At 37.9% G+C, this 25,166-nt stretch overlaps 1 protein-coding gene and 1 pseudogene across 1 annotated transcript; one reads left to right on the plus strand and one right to left on the minus strand.

The window, feature by feature from the left end:
- Positions 1-2,661: 2,661 nt before the first annotated feature.
- LOC127450969 (tetratricopeptide repeat protein 30A-like) lies at positions 2,662-20,011 on the minus strand (annotated as a pseudogene).
- Positions 20,012-20,645: 634 nt separating this feature from the next.
- si:ch211-76l23.4 (uncharacterized) lies at positions 20,646-24,408 on the plus strand. Its single transcript, XM_051713923.1, has 4 exons — positions 20,646-20,673; positions 21,074-21,217; positions 22,287-22,416; positions 23,227-24,408. Exons 2-4 carry the CDS (start codon positions 21,115-21,117, stop codon positions 23,426-23,428), a joined length of 435 nt encoding a protein of 144 aa, XP_051569883.1. The 5' UTR covers positions 20,646-20,673; positions 21,074-21,114; the 3' UTR covers positions 23,429-24,408.
- The last annotated feature ends 758 nt before the right edge of the window (positions 24,409-25,166 follow it).

Here is a 25,166-nt window from a genome sequence, read left to right on the forward strand (position 1 = left end):
AAATTATCAATTATGAACGACAGGATTTCTTTGCTGTTGTTACACAAATTATCACTTGATCAAGGTTTTTAAAACTCTCATTTACATACCAATTAGATATGATTAGATTTGAATTAGGCACCCATTCGTACGTTAATGGTTAACCCCAGAGAGTAACGATCATCTAGTTGAATGAAATTTGCAACACAAATAACATCAGTCTAGCGATACTATCACCTAAGGCCTTTAAAAGATGATAAGAGGAGCATCGCTCAAATCCATCTTTATCGCAATGAAAGAAGTTTTCTTCGTTCCAACAGGCGATTTTGATAATATTAAAATGTACTGTAAAGAGGTTTCTTCGTCTTTACAGAACGATTTTAATATTATGAACTGCAGTTTACTTTTACAATTACAATTAACAGTGACTTAATGTTAGACCAATAGAGGCTGTTAAAAATACAGTACTGGAGGTGGCTTTAACCATCCAATCAAAAGAGTGAGTCCGCGTTGCGGCTTGTCTCACTCTGAGCGCGCATAATACAAAAACACAAATAAATTGATACTGAGTTTCCTCACACACAAAGTTTGAATGTGCCCGCATTCTCCACCATTAATATATGTAGCAAATTAGCTTAAAAAGGGAATTATTTATAATTAATTATAACTGGTTATAATTAATAATAAATATTTAGATTAGATCTTAGAATTAACTGTAGCAGAATCGATATTACAATTACCTGATCTGTCCGTCCACCGAGCAGACAATATAATTATTCATCAATTCTAGGAAGATTACTTTCCTGGCCAAGGAACGATAGCCTTCCTACTTATACAGTGCTAGCAGTAGTTTAGCATGTAGCAAGGAGCAACATTCAGTGACTTTGAATTGTGAGCGGAACACAGAGACAATCAATTGTGAATATAAGGGATTTAATAAATGAAACTATAACTAACATACAAACAAACTAAGCAAAACATACATATATAGAATGAAGAAAAGTAAGGAAAGGAGAGAGAGAGAGCACAGAATGGCAATATTTCACATCAATTAACCACAACCTAAATGAGAATCATCAGAGGCACAATTCACCTTAAAAGGGGTTCAAACTTAAACGCGCATCTAATCAGTTGTAAATGGTTACTTGCATTGGTTTGTTGCTGAATAAGAGTCTTGATGCGGTAGACGAGGTTCTCGACGATTTCTTTAGGAGTGAGTTGAAGAAGTCCACAGGAAATCCACAAAGTTACTTGAAGGTAAACACTGCCAGAAGGTTAAACTCAAGAGGAGAGTTTTGGAGTGTGTTGGTCTCAAGGAGAAGAGTTTTGAGCGATGATTAGTCTGCGTTCTGGAGTTTTGATAGTTCATTGCCGCACCCATTTTGTGGGTGGAGTGGCCAATCAGAGGCATGCATTTTGAGCGGGAGAGACATCCTTTGTCTCCGTTTATGGCCCATTCGCATTTTATTGCTGATCTGGACCGCTATTGCAGCTTTTATTTCAAAACATAGTAAGAATTGTTCGATGCATTTCACGATCACATGGTGTACATTATGGTGTGAGAAATAAAGAGAAGATCATTTTGATACCAAGAAGGTAACCTCCAGACGATATTAAAGCAGAGATACACTCATACACTTGAATATAGGCGTTTAACGTCTAACTAATACAAGTAAAGGGTTTTAAGTAAGTTAATATAATAGGGGAATATACATACAACACATGCATATAGCAGATACATTTATAACTGCTTACTATGGCCTAAATAGAGAAAATGTCTTTAGGTGTGTGTGTGACGTGTATTGGAATTACTGGAGACAGACAACTGCTCTGGTGCCTGGCACGGGGGGGTCACCCCCCTTTCTGTGGAATGTGTTTGAAGCTTGATGGAGACACTCCAGAGGCGACCTGTTTTAGCATCCTTTTGATAGTGATAAAGACCATCTGCAATTTAGCACCCATATAAATGTAAACGCGGAGGCCAGGTCAGTAATTTATATGCAAATGTCAAAAGGCTAAAAGGGTTTTTTTAAAACAAAGTGTAACTAGCCATCACTGATCTTACACAGACGTTACACTGACTTTTAAATATGTCAATATGAATAGGACAGCTCTATAATTATCAGCTGGTGTGTTATCACTTGCAAATGAATTATGGCCAGAGGAATCCATCAGTGTAGATGCTATTATTGGCACAACTATCTGCAACACTAATTAGTGAAGTTTAAGATGCATCATTATGATGCATTTGTCTAAAACCGACAGTCAGTATGTTTACATGCGCAGTTATAATTGAGCTACCACTGTTTTTTGTGTAGTTAAATCTTCATCTAGTTGTCCAAGTATACATGACACAATGCATAATTGAATATTTTAAGGCAGGATGTCAAATATGCCAGGTTAAATAAATATATGTCAACTCAGTCTTTCGGGGCATGTACAGGTACGCGCTCAACGCAGAGGTCAGATGTGGTTCGATTAATGTGTATATGAGCTAACATAGCTTTATCGAGGTCTTTTAGTCTGACTTCACAAAATGTTTTCAAAATGTTGACATTTTAAAAAGACAAATTATTGTTTTAGTCCAACAGAAATCCAATTTTTTAAAGTGCATGTAAATGTACTGAATGTAAAGTGATACAGAGCTGATGGAAAATAAAATTATATCAAGTACAGCCTTACTTACTTACTAGTGAGAAACTTGTATGTGAGATCTGCAGCAAAGTCAAAGTACTACAGAGAATGAAAATAATAATTATAATAATAATAAAAACCTAATTAAAGCAATCAATTAAAGTGTCTTTTAAAATGAGCAAATCATTGGCATCATAGCTAAAAAAAAACATTCTATTCTGCTTTCAAAGAGATACCTTCATACGTAACTTTAATTATAGGACTTATGAGACTTAAGAACAGAATTAAGAGTAAAGTGCACTCACCTCATATTTACAGTAGAGCACAAGAAAGTTGCCAAATGTAACAGGAGGGAAGGGGTTTTGCTGAAGGAAAAAGCAAGTTTCTCAAAACCCTCTATAGGCTTGGAGTCCACATTCATCAAGGCCTGGTTGTGAGGGGTGACTGGATCCAATTCCTAGACATATATAAAGAATTAAGAAACCCATACATTGGATAACAGCACACATAATCATAATTTCTGTGGCCGATTGCCTTTAGCTGATCAGAATACAGACAAATTCCAAATGTGAAAGCATTTTTTATTCATAGATAAAGATAAAAAGTCCTATATACAGTATATATACACTTTAAAAAATAATGCTACTAAACCACAAATTGTGGAATCAAATTCCTTAAAAGTAAATCACCACTGTAACATTATGTTTCACTAGAGGGCAGCAGATGGATACACACGCTTGTGCATTCTTCAAAAGAAATGTAATGTGCTCAGCCTAATTGCTTCTTTGGATGAACTAAAAAAAAAAAAATTCAGCGCAGAAAGTGATCTACTGTAACTGATTTCTAATAGTAATACTGCATTGCATATTTGTTAGTTAAATCAGCCTCTGTCATTTAGAAATGTTCGTTGTATTGTCCTGTAAATTTTACTTTGAGCAGCACCCTTAATTCTTATTAAAATCTGGTACATTACTTGCCCTGGCCCTTGCTACAGAAGCAGTGCTTAAAAATACCTTTCCTGCAGGGAGAAACAGTGTATTAAATGAGTGCTTACATAAGATGGATCACTGTTTGGACTCATTAACTTCTAGGTGCCAGCACAAACTAGTACAGAGACATATCCCTGCAGCCCACCTTCATTCCAGCCAACAGGTGTGGGCTTATTGGTGATACAATACAAACCCCAGCACAAAGGGATTACACCTCCACCAGAATAACAAGAACCTCTCCATTATTAGAGTGAGACAATCTTAGGAGAGTTTGACAACGTTAAACTTTTGTGAAAGTGACTGAACATGGCCTGTCAATATGGGATAAAGAATGTGAAATAAATGGTATGGCTAAGACGCTTTTTTTTAAAATTGCAATAGATATGAAAAAAAAAAAAAAAAAACAGAACTCGGATCTGATTTAAAGGGATAGTTCAGCCAAAATAAAACAATTCTGTCATCATTTATTCACCACCATGTTGTTCCAAACATGCATTACTTTTTCTTCTTATGTGGAATACAAAAAGAGATGTTAGGCAGAAAGTTAGCCTCAGTCACCATTCACTTTCATTGCATCATTTTTCGATACAATGAAAGTGAATGGTGACTGAGGCTTACGTTGTACCTAACATGTCCTTTTGTGTTCCATGTTTGAAAGAAATACAGGTTTGACAATAATGTCAGAATTTAGATTTAATGGTCTCTCCATTTAAGACACTGCTGGAATAGGTATAAAAACACTAATGTGTTTTATACTTTCAAAGCAGTTTAAGTACCTCCTCTGATCTGGGGGGCATATCAGTCAGTGCCTCCTGTGCTGCAGCATCTGCAAAAAGACATAGATATATGGAGTCGATGTCGCCAAGCTGAATTTGCATTTCTTCAAGTTTAATAGTAACCACTACACTAGACAGGCAGAACAGAGCAGTGTATCACCCCAGGCTGAATAACAATGTCAAATGCCATTTTGAATCCGAGGAGTCCTCACATTCTTTTAATGGATTTGTGGTATATTATGAAACATGAATCTACTGAGAGCACATCTAAAAGTTTTATAGGAATTCCTATCACAGTGCAACATCAGGTCAGCCTTTTTATGTGTACTCACAGTTCTTCAGCTAGTGTTCAATAACAGCTTTCAGATTAAAAGCTTTGATCAAAGCGGTTACATGCAGGACAAGGGTGTTGCCTACACTTCTTACATCAATGCCTTTTGTTGTCATGCCAATACTGAGTTCTATAGAAACAGGAATAAGTTTTAAACATATCAAAGGCATTTGCACTATAAAGATGCCAGTCATTTTGCATTTATATTCACCGTACAACACTGTCCAACGTGCAAGCAACATCTAAAAGACTTTCAGCTGCACATACCTGGATGCTCTCTGATTCCACATTCAATGATTTCTGCAATATATTTGAGTGCTGAAGCGTACTGCTTTAAACTGTAGTAACAAAGTGCTATATTATATGCCAGGTCTGTAAGATAAAAAAATTATACACCACCCGTCTCAGCTACAGTTTTAGAAACATTCCACCATGTCAAAAAAAGATCTCCACACCGCATCAATTTCCATAAAGATCAAAATGACTACCCTCAAGCAGTGTGGTCAAGCAGTGTGGTCAACCAGTCAATGTGATGTTTGTTACTATTGGCAAAATAATGTTTTTCTGTTTTGTCTATTAAGCTCAACCACAACACACACACACACACACACACACTCACTCACAAACACTCACACAGTTATAGTTCATGTGAGCCAGTGAAGCGCATGCCTCACCTGGCTGGTAGCCCAGTACATTCATAGAGGACATAAACTTTTTGCAAGCCTCTTCATACTCTCCCTCCTTATAAAGCAAACACCCAATGTCTACATCGTAATCTGGATCATCCGGAGGCAACTGCTCAACCAGAGTCTGGAGACACAAAACCAAACATTCCATCAAAATAAATAGTCATTCCAGCTGCATTCTTTGGTCAGACAGTGATTCATTTTCCACATAAATATCTGAATATATAAAAGTATACCCAAACTAGTGGCTAAAAATGAACTGTTTTTCATTTCGGTTCATTCTGAGCAGAAACAGTATTTTTTCATTTCCGGTTCCGGCATTCTGCAGCCTTCTTTCCAAATGGTTACCAGTTAGAATGATTAATAATATGAACAGTTAACAACATTCTTTTTTTAAATGACAGTACTCTGTGCTAAGGGTGGGTGATTTTACCAGTTGCAGTGTTTCCAGATCTCACAAGAGAAAAAAAGCACATGTTTTGGAAAAACAAGCTCAAAATAAGGGACTTGCCTCACACAAAATTAGCAAAAACAAGTGAATACATTTTTTCCCATGTGGGTGAATTTTCAGGATACAAATAACAAGCAAAGTATACAGTAAAGTCTTTTCAATAATTGTATTCTTAATAATAAATTTATCCCCAAAAATATTTTAAATATTTCAAATATTAATATGGCCATCTAAAATCAATTAATAGCCACAAATCTCTCTCTCCTGCATGCATGCACACACTGCGTGGGCGCGTTTGGATTAAATTAAACATCACCTTTTGCAGGCCGAATGATTTTTAATTGTTTAACATTTGTTTTTAAACTAGCGGATTTCTTCAAAATCAAAGCACATGCTTATGTTCTACAAAAAAATTGACAGCCACTTCACCACAATACTTTTATCAAATTATTAAAATTTTCAAGGTTTTAGTGTTTTGTTACTGTCTTTTGGGATCACAAACAATATTCCAGACATTTAACACATTTTATGTACAGATGTTAATGAATAGGCACCTCAGTATTCCAAAAGGAATGTAGCTTTCATGGCCTCTGGGAAGGCACACGTTCCATAAAGGGACTGGGTATAGTAGAGTTTGTAGTCTTCCACCTCTGGATGAAGCTGTATCAGCTGTTCATAGCACTCTGCTGCATTCGTGAAGTCCTGAATGTGATAGTAGCAATAACCTAAAAGCGAGAGGGCAGCCCTTGACTAGACAAAAATACAGATTTCAGAATTTTACATTTTGCATTTAAATAGATACCAGCAAATCCATAAGGCATTCATTCTTCTAGATGGGTAAAAGAGATTTATTTTAGTTATTTGTACATTTGCTTTCTTTTTATTTTACAAAATTGGCAAACTACTTATCAATTAAACAATTTAGAGACAAAACTCCTCTCAAAATACAGATTAAGTGATCACGATCGAGAAATAGAGAAGAAGACATAAGAAAGCCTGGACACAGAGAGAGCAGAGAATATGCAGACACTGCAACCTAAAGCAAATAGAGGAAAAGAAACACTTTCTTCTCATCTGTCCCAAGAACCACACTGTGAGAGAAACATTTTTCCCCAAATTTGAAACACCGAATCCATCATTTCTTATACTCAGTGATACAGAGAAAATCCCCTATATACTTGGAGAGGATGACAGCACAGCCGCACTTGCTGCTAAATATGTGTCTGCCATTCACACTGTTAGACATGACTAATTCACTGTATACATTTCATTCATATTGTATATATTCTCCTATTTTCTATATATATATATATATATATATATATATATATATGTGTGTGTGTGTGTGTGTGTGTGTGTGTGTCTTTTTATTGAATTTAATCATTCTTAGTATTTAAATGTTTAAATTTTCTTTTTTTTTTTCATTACTACTAATTGTTGTATTTACAGTTGAAGTCAGAACTTTACATACACTTAGGTTGAAGTCATAAAAACTCATTTTTGTGGAACCACTCCACAAATTTAATATTAGCAAACTATAGTTTTGGTAAGTCTTTTAGGACATCTACTTTGTGCATGACACCAGTAATTTTTCCAACAATTGTTTACAGACAGATTGTTTCACTTTTAATTGACTATATCACAATTCCACTGGGTCAGAAGTTTACATACACTAAGTTAACTGTGCCTTTAAGCAGCTTGGAAAATTCCAGAAAATGATGTCAAGCCTTTAAACAATTATCCAATTAGCTTCTGATAGGAGGTGTACAGAATTGGAGGTGTATCTATGGATGTATTTTAAGGCCTACCTTTAAATTTAGTGCCTCTTTGCTTGACATCATGGGAAAATCCAAATAAATCAGCCAATACCTCAGAAAAGAAATTGTGGACCTACATAAGTCTGGTTCATCCTTGGGTGTAATTTCCAAATGACTGCAGGTACCACGTTCATCTGTACAAACAATAGTACTCAAGTATAAACACCATGGGACCACGCAGCCATCATACCGCTCAGGAAGGAGACACATTCTGTCTCCTTGAGATGAATGTAATTTGGTGAGAAAAGTGCAAATCAATCCCAGAACAACAGCAAAGGACTTTGTGAAGATGCTGGAGGAAACAGGTAGACAAGTATCTATATCCACAGTAAAACGAGTCCTATATAATTTTAATAATAATAATAATATTCTTTATTTATCACACATTATACATTTGCACATATACAGTGAAACTCTTCTTTTCACATATCCCAGCTAGGCTGGGGTCAGAGTGCAGGGTCAGCCATGATACAGCACCCCTGGAGCAGATAGGGTCAAAGGCCTTGCTCAAGGGCCCAACAGTGGCATCTTGGCGGTGCTGGGGCTTGAACCCCTGACCTTCTGATCAGTAACCCAGAGCCTCAACCGCTGAGCTACCACTGCCCCATAAAGTTTTTGCATATCCCAGCCAAGCTGGGGTCAGAGCGCAGGGTCATAACCTGAAAGGCTGCTCAGCAAAGAAGAAGCCATTGCTCCAAAACCACCATAAAAAAGGCAGACTACAGTTTGCAAGTGAAACAAAAATTGAACTGTTTGGCCATAATGACCATCGTTATGTTTGGCGGAAAAAAGGTGAGGCTTGCAAGCTGAAGAACACCATCCCAACCGTGAAGCATGACGGTGGCAGCTTCATGTTGTGGGGGTGCTTTGCTGCAAGAGGGACTGATGCATTTCACAAAATAGATGGCTCAAGACATCAGCCAGGAAGTTAAAGCTCGGTCGCAAATGGGTCTTCCAAATGGACAATGACCCCAAATTGTAGCAAAATGGCTTAAGGACAACAAAGTCAAGGTATTGGAGTGGCCATCACAAAGCACTGTCCTCAGTCCGATAGAAACTGAAAAAGCGTGTGTGAGCAAGGAGGCCTACAAACCTGACTCAGTTACACCAGTTCTGTCTGGAGGAATGGGCCAAAATTCCAGCAACTTATTGTGAGAAGGTTGTGGAAGACCACACAAAACATTTGACCCAAGTTAAACAATTTAAAGGCAATGCTACCAAATACTAACAACGAGTATGTAAACTTCTGACCCACTGGGGATGTGATGAAAGAAATTAAAGCTGAAATAAATAATTCTCTCTACTATTATTCAGACATTTCACATTCTCAAAATAACGTAGTGATCCTAACTGACCTAAGACAGGAAATGTTTTCTACGATTAAATGTCAGGAATTGTGAAAAAATTTGTTTAAATGTATTAGGCTGTATATAAGGTGTATGTAAACTTCTGACTTCAACTGTATTATTTTATTATTATCTTTTTTAAAACAGTCTGTATTTGCATAACCTTAAAATGCTTTCACAGTACTATACTCCAATTGTCATGCCAATAAAGCTGAACTGAACTGAACTGAGAGAGACTAAGACAGAGACACAGAGAGAGAGAGACTAAGAGAGAGAGAGAGAGAGAGAGAGAGAGAGAGAGAGAGAGAGAGATCCATTGGCAACTACCAGCAAGAGAGATGATCTCCTGATATAACATCAATATTTTGCCAGAAATTATATGTTTTTACGACTCAAGCATTGTTTAAATAATTGGATACTACATTAAGAACACTAGAGGCATAAGATTATTAAGTTAAGACCTCTAAAGCATCTAAGACCACCCTAAAAATATCAAATATAATCAACACATCAAGCTAACTGCAAGCCAAGCTAAGATTCCATGGCAGTTAAAACTGCTGTTGATATCACGGGCCTACCTAAGGTTGAGGCATCTTTCAAAAATGAAGAGGAGCTGGAGATAATTTATCCAGCAGAAGTTAAATCTAGTAAAGAAAAGAAGAAGATAAAAGAGATGATCTTAAGAGAGAACCCAGAGGTGCTTCTCTCTTACTACAGTGGAGCAGAAGACAATAGAGTCCACTGTAACCTGCTCTTCTTCACTGTAAATCCATCAGCCTGGCACACCACCCTCTGCTCTGCCATGACCTGTAGCAGAATAGGGGGCATCAGCAAAGGCAGACAACTCAATCTGGAAGATGAAGAAGAGATAAAGCTGACTGTGAAACTTTATCACAATGGTACAGTCATGGTCCAGGGGCCAGGGGCCAGAGTCCAGCCTTAATGAATTTCAGAGGAATTTCAGACACTTTAAGATGGAGGTTCAGAAGCTAAAGTCAGATCCTCAGGTGAAGAGTAGTGCTACATCGTCCACAAACACCAGCCCCTGCTCGAGCACCCCTCTAACATGAAGACACACTAACACTCCTGTCTCTCCCAAGATCAAGGCCCTGAGAGACAGCATCGCTGAGCTGGAGCAGGATTACTTCCTGTTTAAAGAGGAAACTACCAGCAGCCTATGACTGCCCCAAAGCCAGGTCAGCCACCCCAGTATGCAACTACTTCAGTAGCTCTGCTCTGCTGTCAGACAGCTGGAGGAGACCAACCAAGAACTGCATCAGGAGTTAAGGAGTGTGAAAGAGGAGGTGTTGAGAAGAGAACAGCACAGCCAGGAGCTAGGGAGACAGCTGGAGGAGATGAGAAACTAGCTACACAAGAACACTATATACTTCACAAACACGGCACAACATCAGCACTGTGTCAGCACACAAACTCACTGCACCTCCAGTCCTGCAACCCCTCAGGCTACACTGAACCCCAAGAGGAAAGACAGCAGCAGCAGGCAGAGCCATCCACCTACCATAACACCACCCAACAGAGAACTGAGGAGAAAGGACAATATTGTCATCCTCTGTGACTCCAATGGCAACCACCTCGACCAGAGATAGCTGTTCCGATGGAGGAATGTGAGGAAATTCTGGTGTTCCACCACCGGCTCCGCTCTGAAGCTGTTGAGAGAGGGTGTATTGGGCGTGCCCTCTCACATCATACTGCACACCAGGACAAATTACCTCAGTACCAGAAGGGTGAATGTCGCTAAAGCTCTGACCGACGTGGTGAAAACAGCTTTCAGGATCTACCCCAGTGCTAAGGTTATCATCTCTACCCTTCTCCCTCGCAGAGATACTCCACAAAAATCATTCACGCAATTAATACAGAGATAACTTGTGTTTGTTCACCAATGTCAAATGTGCACATTGCAAACCATCAGCACATCACCCATGAACATCTATATGACGGCCTGCACATTCATCGGGACGGCATGAGATTATTTGCAAAATCCATCAAGGATGCGGCTCTCAGGAACCCACAGAGAACACGTCTTATCAGTGAGGAAAGGGTCACACAGCATCATGGCAGACAGTCAGACAGCTACAGCTGGTAGAGGTAGTTCAGACACCAGTAACCTCAGCCAGATAAAAAACATGCTGAAAATTATATGTGACAATCTATTAGCTTAATTACCTACAATGTGAATTTAGTCAAGCATATTCTTTATTCCTTTATTATTATTATTATTTTGTAATGCATTTTAATTTATTCACTACATTTCAAAACAACATTAGGTCGCAAAATCATATATTATTCTTTCTGGTAAATAGAACATTTTTCAATGTCTTCATTTAAAATAACATGCTAAAACATTCAGGGGATGTTTTCTTCATCTTTTGGAGAGAAAAGCAATATCCCTGATTTTTTAAATATTGTATATAGTTCGGATATAATTATATTACTTGAGACATGGAGTTGTTTAGAGTCTCAAACCTACACTCCTTCAAACTACAGAGAGTTATGTATACCTTCAATGAAAAACCCTCATGTTAAAAATGGAAAAGATTCAAGAGGAATTATAGTTTAGTTTAAAGAGCATCTTTTCCACTACATTCAGCCTGTAAAAAAAGGGAAAACACATATCTGGATTAAACTTAATAAGGAACTCATTTGTTCAGATAAGGACACTTACCTATGTGCAGTATATCCCCCCATACGAGTCCCCCTATTATAATGAGGACACCTTACCAACACTACAGTCAGAGGTCATTCAGTTTCAGTCTCTAGGCTCTGCACTGTAAATGGGGGATCTGAATGCAAGAACTGGAAAGGAACCAGACTACATTAGTTCAGCTGGAGATAAATATATTAACAGTACACCTATACAGCCGAATCAACTCTTTACTAAAGCACGTCAGAGCTTTGACAACACGATAAACAGACATGGGAAATAAGTCCTGCAGCTCTGCAAAAGCCTGGGTTTATATATAGTTAATGGCAGGACAAGGGGAGACTCTCTGGGTCGATTTGCTTACTGCTCACCTCGAGGCAGCAGCACAGTGGACTACGCTATAACAGATATACACCACATTAAGATGAACTACTTCATGGTAATGTCACAGCTTCCTTTCTCAGATCACAGTCACATAGTCATTAGTCTAAACAAGTCTGCAAATCTGCCATCTTCTGATCAGAAAATGTAACTGTATTCTCTCCCCACCAAATTTATTTGGAAAAATGACAGTCCTGCATGGTATGAAACTGAGCTTGACAGCATTCATGTTCAGAAAATGATAGACATTTTTCTACACCAAATTTGGACTAGACAAGAATAGTCAATTTGGCAACAGAACAGTTAACTAAAATATTTTATACAGTGGCCAGCAAAGCCCTGAGAAAAAGAAACATTTACAGAAGCAAACAAGAAATTGTTCAAGCCGATTGGTTTGACAAAGACTGTCAAACATCAAGAAAGGAATTATGATCATTATCAAATGAAAAACAGAGACCCTGAAAACTAGCACACACGAACCACATCATCAAACCCTTAAAATGTTACTACTAAGAAGGAAAAGAGCTGAACATATGACAGCAAAACTCACCAAGATTGAGGAGGCTGTCAATGAAAATTCATTTTTGGGATTTATGGAACAATTTAGATAAATCAAAAAAAGTCAGATAATTTCCCATCTGTAACCCAAAACTCTGGACAGAACATTTTGGAAACCTCTATTCACAAAATGAACCAAACCTCACTATTGATGACCGCCCCATCGCCTAAAATACAGAGTCTGGGGCAGAATAAAAATTGAGTGTCCAATACCTCACACATAAAAGTATCTGCCGCTTTAGGAAGGGTGTAAACTACTCCCAAAAACAGTACAGAGCAGGTGGCGCAGCTGTAAATACTTATAGAACTGAGATCTGGGAATCCCAAAATGTTGAACCAAATTTTCAAAGGATCTCAACACTCCGTTCTCATATAGGTCACCGAGTGTAGTAACCCCCCTCACAATCCATTCTGACCAGCAAAAAGGCACTTACTAATACATAATTTGGGGTTCAGCCATATGCTCGAGGCAACATTTAAATAAATGTCTGAATTAAACACTCTGGACACTTTTGTCCATACAAAGTGAGATAACGGGGATAACGGGGTGTAACTTAACTTCTCTGGTTAGTTTGATAGAAAGGCTTTGCAATGGCGAAATAGACACAAGAACTTCCAGTTCAATACAAAACCAGGGAGGGGCTCTCTCAAGTAGAAGTGACCAATGAGCCAAATGTCTGAGACCAAATGCATAATAATAAAACAAAATCTTGGGTAGGCCTAGCCCACCTTTGTCAATCGGCCTATGTAACTTATTGAAATGTAATCTGGGACGCTTACCATTCCAAATGAAGGACTTCGTTATGCTATCAAATTGCTTGAAATAAGAGAGGGGGACATCTACAGGGAGAGACTGCAGCAGGTAGTTAATTTTTTTTTAATAACATTAACTTTCTCAATCATAGATAAATGTAATGAAGCCCACCTGCCCACATTGCTCGAAAAACATTTTATTAAGGGGTCAAAATTAACTCTAACTAAATCAGACAAATTTACTGGGAATAAAATGCCCAAACACTTAATGCCCTGTTTGGGCCACTGAAAGGCGCCTGGCTGAAAATCCATTACTGGGCAGTATGCTGTCAGAGCCAAAGCTTCGGATTTAGACCAACTGACTCTGTATCCTGAGAACTTAGAAAAGGAATTAATAATTCTGTGGAGGCAAGGCATAGATTTAGTGAGGTCAGAGATGAATAATAAAATATCATCTGCATAAAGCAAAAGCTTACACACCATACCTCCCGCCACCAACCCTGGAAAATCATCTTCCTTTCTTATCACAGCTGCTAAGTGTTCCAGGGCAAGACAGAACAATAATGGGGAAAGATACCCAGAGTAAAATAATCTGAAATTAATCCATTTGTTTGTACCGTCGCTACCAGGTGTCTAAAGTAACTTAATCCATCCAATAAAAGTATTCCCGAACCCGTATATTTCCAAAATCTTAAACAGATAATCCCATTCTACCATATCAAACACCTTTTCTGCGTCAGGTGAGATGGCAGCAACCGGAGTCTGATCATTCGCCACTGACCACATGATACTGATGAAACCCCTAATGTTTTCAAAAGAGCTATGGCCCCGAATAAACACCACCAGATCTATATGTATAAGAGATGTTGTAACTTTACTTAATCGGTTAGCCAGAAGTTTTGACAATATTTTAATGTCTAGCTGGATCAGGGAAATTGGATGGTAACTCTTACACTCGCTTGGATCTTTGTCCTTTTTAAGTATCAGACTGATCTGGGTATGTTGGCGGAGGCTTTCTTTAATGATTCCGTATAAACTTCTAGCAAAAGTGGAGCCAGTTCTGTAGCATAAGATCTAAAAAATTCAGCGGCAAAGACATCTGGCCCCAAAGCCTTGCCTGTAGGCAAGGCCTTAATTACCTTGCCAAGCTCCTCCAAGGTTATCTCAGAATCAACAGAATTTTTTTGCTCAGTTGTCAGTTTAGGGAGTTCTAATGGTTCCACAAAGTTTCTAATATCTTCATCAGTAGACGAAGATGTGGAACTATAAAGATCAAGATAAAATTCTTTAAAAGCATTATTAATATCAATGGCCAGGGTAAAAATTTCACAGATGAAGAAAAGGACTCTCTTTGCTTTATATATCTAGCCAAATGCTTCCCTGCTTTGTCCCCCGACTCAAAGTATGACTGTCTTGCCCTGAATAGCCAAAACTCCACCTTCCATGACAAATTAGTATTATATCTGTACTTTAATCGGGTCAATTCTCTGAGGCCATCAGACGACATTCGGCGCTTCAGCTCTGCCTCGGCGCTTTTAATATTCCCTTCCAACTCCACGAGTTCTTGTGCTTTGGACTTTTTGATGAATGAGGCATACTGTATGATCCGACCCCTAAGAACTTCTTTAAGTGCCTCCCAAGCCACGCCCACAGAGGATACTGAGGACGAGGTGGTCTCCATATACACATTGATTTTAGCCTTTAACATTTGTTGGAATTCAGGATTTTTCAAAAGGGAAACATTAAAGTGCCAACTATATGATTTATTTTTCTGCGTATGTGGCAACACCTCTAAACTCACAAGGGCGTGATCAGAAACTAAGATGTTTGCAATTGAGCAATCAACAACAGATGAAATGAGGGACTTAGATATATAAAAAAATCTATTCTAGAATAAATCTTATGGACTGATGAAAAAAATGTATAGTCCCTACCAGACGGGTTCAAAGTCTCCAAATATCTGTAAGACCAAGATTTTTACACATCCTGTGAAGCGTCAATGTTGCTCTAGGTGGCTTACACACTTTTGCTTCACTATGATCAAGGACTGAGTCCATCAAAAGATTAAAGTCTCCTCCCAAAATTATAACATGAGGGGTGCCAGCGGTTTGCAACATCCCTTCAAGATCTATAAAAAAGCCCTGATCATCAATGTTAGGTGAGTAAATATTAGCCAAAATAAACCTTTGCTCCTGAATTTCTGCTAAAACAATAATGACTCTTCCTAATTTATTATTAATCTGTTTGAGACATTTGAATTGTAGATGTTTACTTATCAATGTAATGACTCCCCTGCTCTTACTTGAGCCAGCACTAAAGAAAACATCCACCCCATATCTTCCCAAATGTTTCAGCTTCCTGCGTGGAAAGATGCATTTCTTGAAGAAACACAATATCATATTTCTTATGTTTAAGAAAAGAAATAACCTTCCTCCTTTTTATGGGGTGCCCCAACCCATTCACATTTCACGTGGAGCGAGACAACTCACTCATATTAACATCTGACATTTTGACATATTAGACAAAATACATGTCAAAAACAAGATTATAAAGACCACATTCCAACATTAGTGCAACAATCAAACCCTGAACTTCCCCTCGAACCAAACAAACAGAAAAAATAAAAATGTGCGCATTAACCCCGTGTAAGACAGAGCCAACTGGCATTCATCCCTCTAAACTCAAACAGTTCATGTATGCCTACGAGAGCCCCCGCGACAACTTTGCCATCGGATTGCTCAAGTCCGGTGCTTCTGTACAAATTTTGTGAGACAGAATTACACAACAGAAAATAATCTATAAAACAAACTCCAGCCAATAGGCAGGATAAACACAAAGACGTGTAGATTCATCCACATAAATTTTCCGAAGGTGTGTTCTTCCACAAAACAAACTCCAGCCACTAGGCGGAACCAGCACAAAAAGAAACAAAAAAGGCGCCCAGTTTCCTGGGACAGTCAAGTGAATGTTCCGTGAGTCAGGTCCACTCGGCTGTTACATGAGTGCAAAAAAATGCCCAAATCACTCCAATGTTTTGCAAGAAATATTCCACAGAACAAACTCCAACCAATAGGAGGCATAAGCACAAAGAACGTGCAGATTCATCCACAAACTGTCCCAAAGGAGTGTTACTCCACAAATCAAACTCCAGTCGCTATGTGGAACCAGCACAAAAAGGAACAAAGAAGGTGCTCAGTTCCTCACACGGTCAAGTGAATGTTCAGTGAGTCAGGTCCACTCGGCTGTATACAGTATCACACAGTAACTTACTCATTCCATTGACTTTATGAAGGACATCGCTTGCGATGGGTATATAAATATTTTGCGGCCATCCTTAGTATCTATTCTCAATTTGGCCGGAAACATCAGTGCAAAAGTGACCTTCCGTTGATGTAAGAGTTTCTTGCATTCCTTAAATCGATCACGTTTCTCTCGTCAAATTCGCAAAGTCTGGGAACAAGAAAATGGCGTGGTTCTTCCAAGAAAGCCTTCCTTTACTCCTCGCCGAGAGTAACACAAGATCTTTATCGGATGATCTCAGAAATTTGGCCAGAATTGATCGGGGCCTCTCTCCCTCAGTGGATCTCCAAGCCGGAACTCTGTGACTTTGCTCGATTTCCAGCTTATGGCCTGATATGTCGAGCAGACTCGGGAAGAGCTCGTCCAGGAATTTCACCATATCTCGGCCTTCTTCTTTCTGAGGAATTCCAACAATTCAGCCGTTGTTTCGCTGGTTACGATTCTCTAAGTCTTCCAACTTTTCCCAAACGGGTTCCAGCATTTTAGCAGCTACTTCCTAGCAGGTTAGCAGCTAATTCCCTCTCCGATGACTCCAGATAATTGATGCGTTTCTTGTAACCAACTCAGAGAATTTCATGTCCATGGCAGTGATCAATCAATGCATTACAGCAAGATCCTCCAACTCAGCAATGACCTTCACCAGCATTGCCGACATGCTCGACAGTTGACACTGAATCTCTTCCACTGCACTGTCCAAACTGAGTCCCTGGTCTGCGGCCCTGTCAGGGGTATCAGCTTGAGCACTTAAGTGTCTTTTAATGTCTCCAGAGCCCGAGGATTTTGAATGCTTTGACATGTTGTCTTCATAGAACAGTTATGGAACAGGGTGTATTGAATCTCACCAGTTTATTATAAAGTATTAAAAACTAGCAAAGTGCACAGAGCTCGCCGTTCTCACGTCCGACCCTTGCACGGTGCCACGCGACCACCGAAAGATGCTATTCTTAAATTATTTAATCTCTTATTAAAATCAGGACACTTTCCTGAGAATTGGAAGGAAAATCAAATAATCCCAATTTTCAAAGAAGGGGACAAGTACAACCCAAATAACTACAGGGGCATTACAGTAACAGCAACCTCAGGAAACTATTCTGTTGCATTATAAATAACAGATTTGTGAATTTCATTCAAGAACACAAGACACTAAATAAATGTAAAATTGGATTCATGCCTAAACAGCGACCAACTAATCATATCTACACACGCCACTCACTTATACAGAAATATGTTCAGCAAACAAAACAAGGCAAAATATTTGGCTGCTTCATTGACTTTAAAAAGGCCTTCAATTCTGTTTGGCATAACGGACTCTTCCTTAAATTCATCCAGAGTGGAATAGGAAGAAAGACATATGATATCATAAAAGACATGCACAAAGACAATAAATGCTGTGTTAAGATTAATGACAAAAGAACCAACTATTTCAATCAGACCAAGGGAGTTCAAGGCTGCAGCCTCAGCCCAACTCTATTTAATATTTATATAAATGAATTAGCCAAAACCCTTTAAAACTCACCTTTCCCCGGACTGATCTTAGATGGCAGTGAAATCAAATGCCTCCTTTACGCTGATGACCTCCTGCTGCTGTCACCTTATGAAGAGGGACTACATGAAAGCCTCTCCATTTTAGAAAAATATAGCAGTGATTGGGTTTTACCAATAAACATGAAGTCCAAAGTCATGATTTTTCAGAAAAAAGAAAAATCCCATTATGAGCAATAAATATATTTTTACCATTGGGGGAACAATCCTTCATCATGCCAACTGCTATAATTATTTGGGTCTTACAATCTCTACTTCAGGACAATTTGATTTGGCAATAAAAGGTCTGACTGACAAAGCCCATAGGACATATTATAGTATAAGAAAATCATTATTTAAATTAAAAAAAAATGTTGCTGAAAGTCTTCGACAGCATCATCAAACATATACTTCTATATGGCTGTGAAATCCGGTGCCCCAAATATAAATTCAATTATGAATCCTTGGATAAAAGCCCTGTTGAAATTTTCCACCTAGAATTCTTTAAAACATTTCTGGGAATTCACAGAAATGCTCCGAGTCTGGGTTGAAGAGCAGATCCTCTCCTCACTGAAATCCAGAAGAGAGCAGCTAAGTTCTGGTTCCATTTGTCAGACACACCTCCAGATAACTACCATCACTGTGCCTTTACACACAGGACAGGACACCCAGAGAGTGACCCTATGCACTATTTAGTAGAAAAATATCAACTAAATTCATCCATCCAGTTCAGACTGACAAAACTGAAACAGACAGAAAGAATAACCCAGGAAGAATACATTCACGATTGGCAGCACAAAGTCACACAAGTACATAAATTAAGATACTTCCACAGAATCAAGACTGATTATAAATTGGCACCATATTTGATCCATATTAAAAACTATCGACAAAGAAAGCTTCTGTCAAAGTATCATCTAAGTGAGCACAGTCTGTCTGTACAGACAGGTTGACACAGACAGAATTGGAGACCCAGGGCGGACAGACGGGGTTCACACTGCACTGAAGGAGTCATGGAGGATAAGCTGCACTTCCTCACTCACTGCAGTAAATATGAGACAATTAGAAACACACATTTTACACAAATAGCTCATATTCTACCTGAATTCCAGGATATAAATGATTTAGACAAACTCTTGTATCTTATGGGAGAGAAAGTAGATTGTGTTCAGCTGGCAGCGCAGTATGAGTCCTGTCATCATATGAGGGAGAAAGACTGATCCCTCATGATATTACAGCTCTATTGAAACTGATATTTTAATTTACTTTTTCCCTCCCTTCCTCATTGCTCTCTGTATTTTACTTTGTCATTTGTATTTTATTTTATTATCATTATTATTTATTTATTGAATATACATGTTTTTTTTATGATTGTAATATGTATATTACTCAATGCTTTGGCAACATTGTACATCATGCCAATAAAGCTCATTTGAATTGAATTGAATTGAGAGAGAGAGAGAGAGAGAGAGAGAGAGAGAACGTTTGTTGCTTTATTAAATGCAAAGAATTAATCGAGTTTGTTGCTGTCTACTTTTGTGTGTTTGAGATGTTCTTTGCTCAGAATATGAATTGCGTCTCCATAGCGCCCCTCTTTGTAGTAATAGTAATAAGCATTATTAAACCGTCCCATGACGAATGTTAGTTGAATTGTTTAGCTAAAACGCAAATGACAGCATATCAAACCGATGAAAACTAACTTAGCCTGTAAGCTTGAGCAATACCTCACCATTGTATACACGGTGTTTATACATGGCCGTGTACTCGCCGTCTTTAATCGTTGTTAGCGGCATGACGGAATGCTAGCGCCAAATTGAGTTGTATCCCATATACAAAAACATCAAAGTTAGAAAGTTCACAGACACTACGCAACCGTCTGGTCGCTGAGCAACCGCCCCAGAAACAGATGTGACGTAATGAAAAGGCATTTCTGGTCTCTGCAGAGGATGATGAAAAACATATCTCTACTTAGTACAATATCACATTTCTTGTTTCTTTCATTTATCATTACTGTAGTTCTAATTTACCCGTAATTTCACGTTGAAAAATGAAGAAATTAAGAATCACCTGAAAGTGGCAAATTGTCATTTTAACATGCCACACAACAATTAGAGTTAATTAGATTACAACAGCACTTTAAATGTGCATTTTAACTATTATTGGTAATAAATACATTATTTTATTTTCAATTAACTTTGACACTGTATCCTTAGACTGAATTTAATTACACATGTAACACAGGAGTCAGTAAACTATCCTTGATTAACATTTTGGACCTCAGGGGAGATCTGAAGTGCAAGTTAGTGGCTTGCTCATACAAGCCAAGTGCTTGGAAAAGTTGTGTATGATAGTGAGGGAATGTTTTTTAAAAAGGAGGGAGTGTTCTTGAGACAGGCACCAAGGGTGGTGTAGCTCTGTTTGGTGGATACGAAGGTACATAACTCCAGAAGCACAATACAGAACGCACATCTTCCCAAACTTTCTGACAGGTATGTATGTAAGCATGGATATTTAGAGCTACAACTTCTGTTTCATTCCAATAGGGTAGATTGTTTTTATTTTATTGTAACTGTGCCTTTTTACTCAGTGAAAAGATTTAATATTTTCTTGCTTATGAAATATATACAGTAGGGTTTATATTCATATTTTTTTTCCTATACAGTTACAATACATTAATTTATTAATAACTTACACCAATATTATTTTTAGGATTAAGATTGATAGTAAGTTTTGTAGCACCAAACTTGATTTATCTCTCAGTAAATATAGGCTACACATCATCTGCCTATAGGGGTGTAGGGGAAAAAATCTGAAAAGTGAATATTTAAACATTTGCTCTGGGAAACAGTAGACTTTCAGAATATTTACAGTGTAGATTAACGCAATCAGAATTTCTAGTTGTACTTGTGTTGGAGACAAAAGGAACGAGAATGAGTTTCAGGGAGAGTCTGTTGTTCCTGACTGTGGCCGTGGTCCTAGTCTGTGGTCAGAGGAGACGCCCTGCAAAAGAAGAGTGGAACTACCGTGATGGTGGTGAGCTGATTTCTTTTTGCTTAACAAAAACACACTGGCTGACATTCAAATGATGTATGCCTTGATGTGTTCTCACTGATATTTTTTATATATGGTTTCATATTGGCAGAGGCTACTTGCACCAAGTGCAATAGCGACAAATGCTATTTGCACTCCAGTGCAAATAGTGGCAGACACTATTACACTCCTAATTTAATACTAACATACAGTGTGGGGCATCACTGCAGCATTTTTATTGTGTTTATTTGGAATCCCCCACCCCTAACCCTATCTTACATAAAATGAACGACAGTTTAACTACAGTAACCATAGGTTCACAATTGTATTTTTCTAGGAAAATCATAGTAACCACAAAATTAAACATGGTTACTATATTAACAACATATCACTGTATTAATCATGGTAAACTGCATCAAAACTACAGTTTCCACCAAAAAACATGGTTACTACAATATGACTATAGTAAAACCATGGTTAATTTTATCCAGATCAAACCCTTCTCTCAACTCCCCGAACTTCACTGTGGCCAGTAGTATTATAGGAAATATTAAGAATGGAGATATGGGAAAAAATATGACAATAGGCAGGATTCGAACTCGAATCGTCAGCCTGAAAAAAACATATTCACACCGTTGTACCACCATGAGCCACTACAACGACACATGAGGGCGCTGTTTGTCATAAACTGCTTTGTTTCCACCAGACTATTGGAGCGAAAATAGTCACTTAATTTTTAGTTCTCTTAACTTACTAAACGTCTAACCTGTTAACATGTTCAACGTCTCTGACCCATCGCGAAAAATTAAAAAATGCCCGCCTTCATTTGACTTGCAGTTGACCCAAAGAAATTTGTCGTGGCTGTTTTGAGTTTGGTCTGAGCAATGATGGGCGGAGCTAGTGTAAATAGCCTCTGCCAACAAGATGGGCTATGTGTACTTAGTGTAAAATAGACACTGTGTTTCAGATTTTTTTTTTGTTTATATGAACCTAAATAATAACTAGGCTATTTTGCTGTTATAGCGTGTAGTAAAATCAGAAAATTCAATGATATTGCTTTTTTGGTTCTCAGCTGAGAAAGTAAACATGCGAGGAGTTGCAAACTTGACTCAGGTCCTGGATGATTGGAGGTTTGATATCCTGAACCAAATAAAGGGACTTCTACAAAATGACCACCAGTCCTTGCTGCCAGACTACTCCAGGTAGTGTCATGAGGATTAATGTCCAGTTGAAAAGACCATTATGAATTCCCATGCTGGTTAGTTCTTGTCTAGTTTCGGTTAAGCCGATCGACCAGCATTGGCTTTCATTAAGCTGGTTAACCAAATAAATCTAGCTGGTTAAGCGAGTTAAGAAACCTGGTGGGGATACCAACACACCCCTTTTCTGCAGGGGTGTTACATCAGATTTCAGATTCTGCCATTTTTTCTTTCCACAGACATAAAACAGCAGGGAGGGGCAGATAGTTGTTATTATGGTATCTGCAGCTACGTCAAAATCCCAAGCATGTGGACTGTGTTCTTTTCAGAGCTAAACATTTCATTAAGCTGGACAGCTGGAAACTTTGCAAAATTGTATGTGCTTAATAGGGAACTGCTTGGCTCCAATTGGTTTGGAATCTAGTCATTATCATATTCCGCAGGGCGTTATGCCATCAGTAACATAATCAACAGTGTCCAATAAAACTCTGCAGTGTTTTGGCATAAATTCATAGCTAGCAACCATAGGTAGATGCCACATGGAAAGGCTGTGTGGCAAGCCAGTATCCTCAAAGACCATGAACAAAACTACACAACTATGTTCACTTACAGTGATGATTAACATGGTTTGTGCTGACCACAATGTGTTTTGTACAGTGTTTTGCACATTGGCTTTTGGAATTGTGTTAGGTTGCCATTCAAAGTCCAATGTAAAATTTGGGTCCTGAAGCAAAATCAGTTGGGAACCACTCTTTTATACCATGTTCATCTCTCTAAAGCTCTTAATTTATTTCTCTCATTGATGGATCTCAGGATCCAACCTCTCTCTGAGGCTTTGGATGACTTGTACAAGGAGTTCAATGCCCTGAAAGCACATCTAGGTGAGCTGACCGAAAAGTTTGTACCACTGGAGACCTACATTGATGAACTGAAGACAGAGAGGGCCAATGCGAACGCATCACCTACCAGTCCAGTGCGCAGAAGGGTCATTAAGAAGAAGATTCTTGGCTCCTAAATGTCCTGAGCTTTGGAATGGAGCTGGTACTCTCCTGACGCAAATGGCTATGATGTAGATTTGCTTAGATTCTATTTCCTTGGCCTTTGGCCATCTTGTTATTGCATGTTGCTGGGAAACAGGTAATGAACAATATGCTGAACATGGTGAATGTCCCCCTCTGTGGTTTGGGCTATATTTGAAAGTAGCGATTTATAATAATGGACATAGTTGCAACAGGACTGACTTTATTTTTAGTATACCTTGCATCACTCCTAAACAAAATAAATTATTTTAAGTATGCCTTTGTTTTTCAACATAAGAGCATTGCATTTCACTGACAATATTAATCCTGTACTCGGAATTATTCAGTTTGAGTAAATTTAAATATTCATGATTGTCAGTGTAGTTATATTTGGTATTTGCAGCACTCACAATGATCAGTGACTCATGCAGGTGTAAACTAATTATGTACAAACTAAGAACATTCCAAGCACACAATAAACTGTGTTTTTTCATTGTGTATTTATGCGTATAATCTGATGAACATGGTAATTAGAGGCTTAAATTCTCTTGCAGTCTCATGTAAGCTATAATAAATTCAGTCTGTTGTCTTCACTCCTAAGTTTCGGTGTGTTAGCTGACTTAAGACATAATTAGATTTCTGCATAATAGTGTGATGTTTATTTAGTGTAATAGTCAACTGTGCATGCTTTCATCAATCCAAGTCCTTGTCTTATCCCTGTTTCTCAGCATCTCTCAACACATTTTATGAGAAGCGCTTATTTTCACTTTCTGGTGAAAAAAAAAAAAATTATATACATGTGTGTGTATGTATATATATATATATATATAGATATATATATATATATATATATATATGTATGTATATTTCATGTTATGTACTGTGCATTTGTATGTGTTAATATGTGCTTAAAATATCTTAAATGATTCTTTACGGTTTACCTAAACTGCTTTTCTGTTTTGTTCCCAGCTGTAAATCCAGCTAATATATATATATATATATATATTTTTTTTTTTGGAAATACAAACTTATTAAAAATATTGCAAAAGATTTCCTGTGTTTGTCTTGTTTCATTAATCTATTCCAAACAGTTTATATATATATATATATATATATATATATATATATATATATATATACACACATATATATATATAAATATATATATAATTTATTTATTTGTAAGACCAGACAGCTCTCAACCACACTGTTTCTATGTCACATATTCTTTAAACATGACACATTACAGACAAATTTATTTTCTTTAATGTTTTGTGGAAAAAAAAAAATCATTCTGCATGTGTTTCATGATTGAGACCCACAGACGCCACAGTGTGCCCACACTGTAATATTTAAATGGGACCACAAGGGGGAAACACAGTGTTGTGTCTCTTCTTGGCCACATACTACAATGTGGTTAGGATGCTGTGGCCATTAAGTTATGAGCAGCTCAAATGTTTCAAGTAATTGTTGAGTTACCATACCAGAATGTCCCATAGGAACAGCATGAACAGATTGTTGCGACAGTGTCAGCAAAATATATTAAAATAAATGTGTTCACAACATACACCTATTGATAGCAACTAATCATATATCTCAGCATGAAGTCTCTTAAATTCTTGAAGAATTATGAAGCATCAGACTCAAAGGAGAGCAGAAAAACATGTTACGTAGCCCTATATGGTATAGTCATCTCTTATACCCACAAGTTTGAGTTGTAAATGTATCTTTTAT

This window comes from Myxocyprinus asiaticus, chromosome 13, assembly GCF_019703515.2.
Source record: "Myxocyprinus asiaticus isolate MX2 ecotype Aquarium Trade chromosome 13, UBuf_Myxa_2, whole genome shotgun sequence".
NCBI lineage: Eukaryota > Metazoa > Chordata > Actinopteri > Cypriniformes > Catostomidae > Myxocyprinus > Myxocyprinus asiaticus.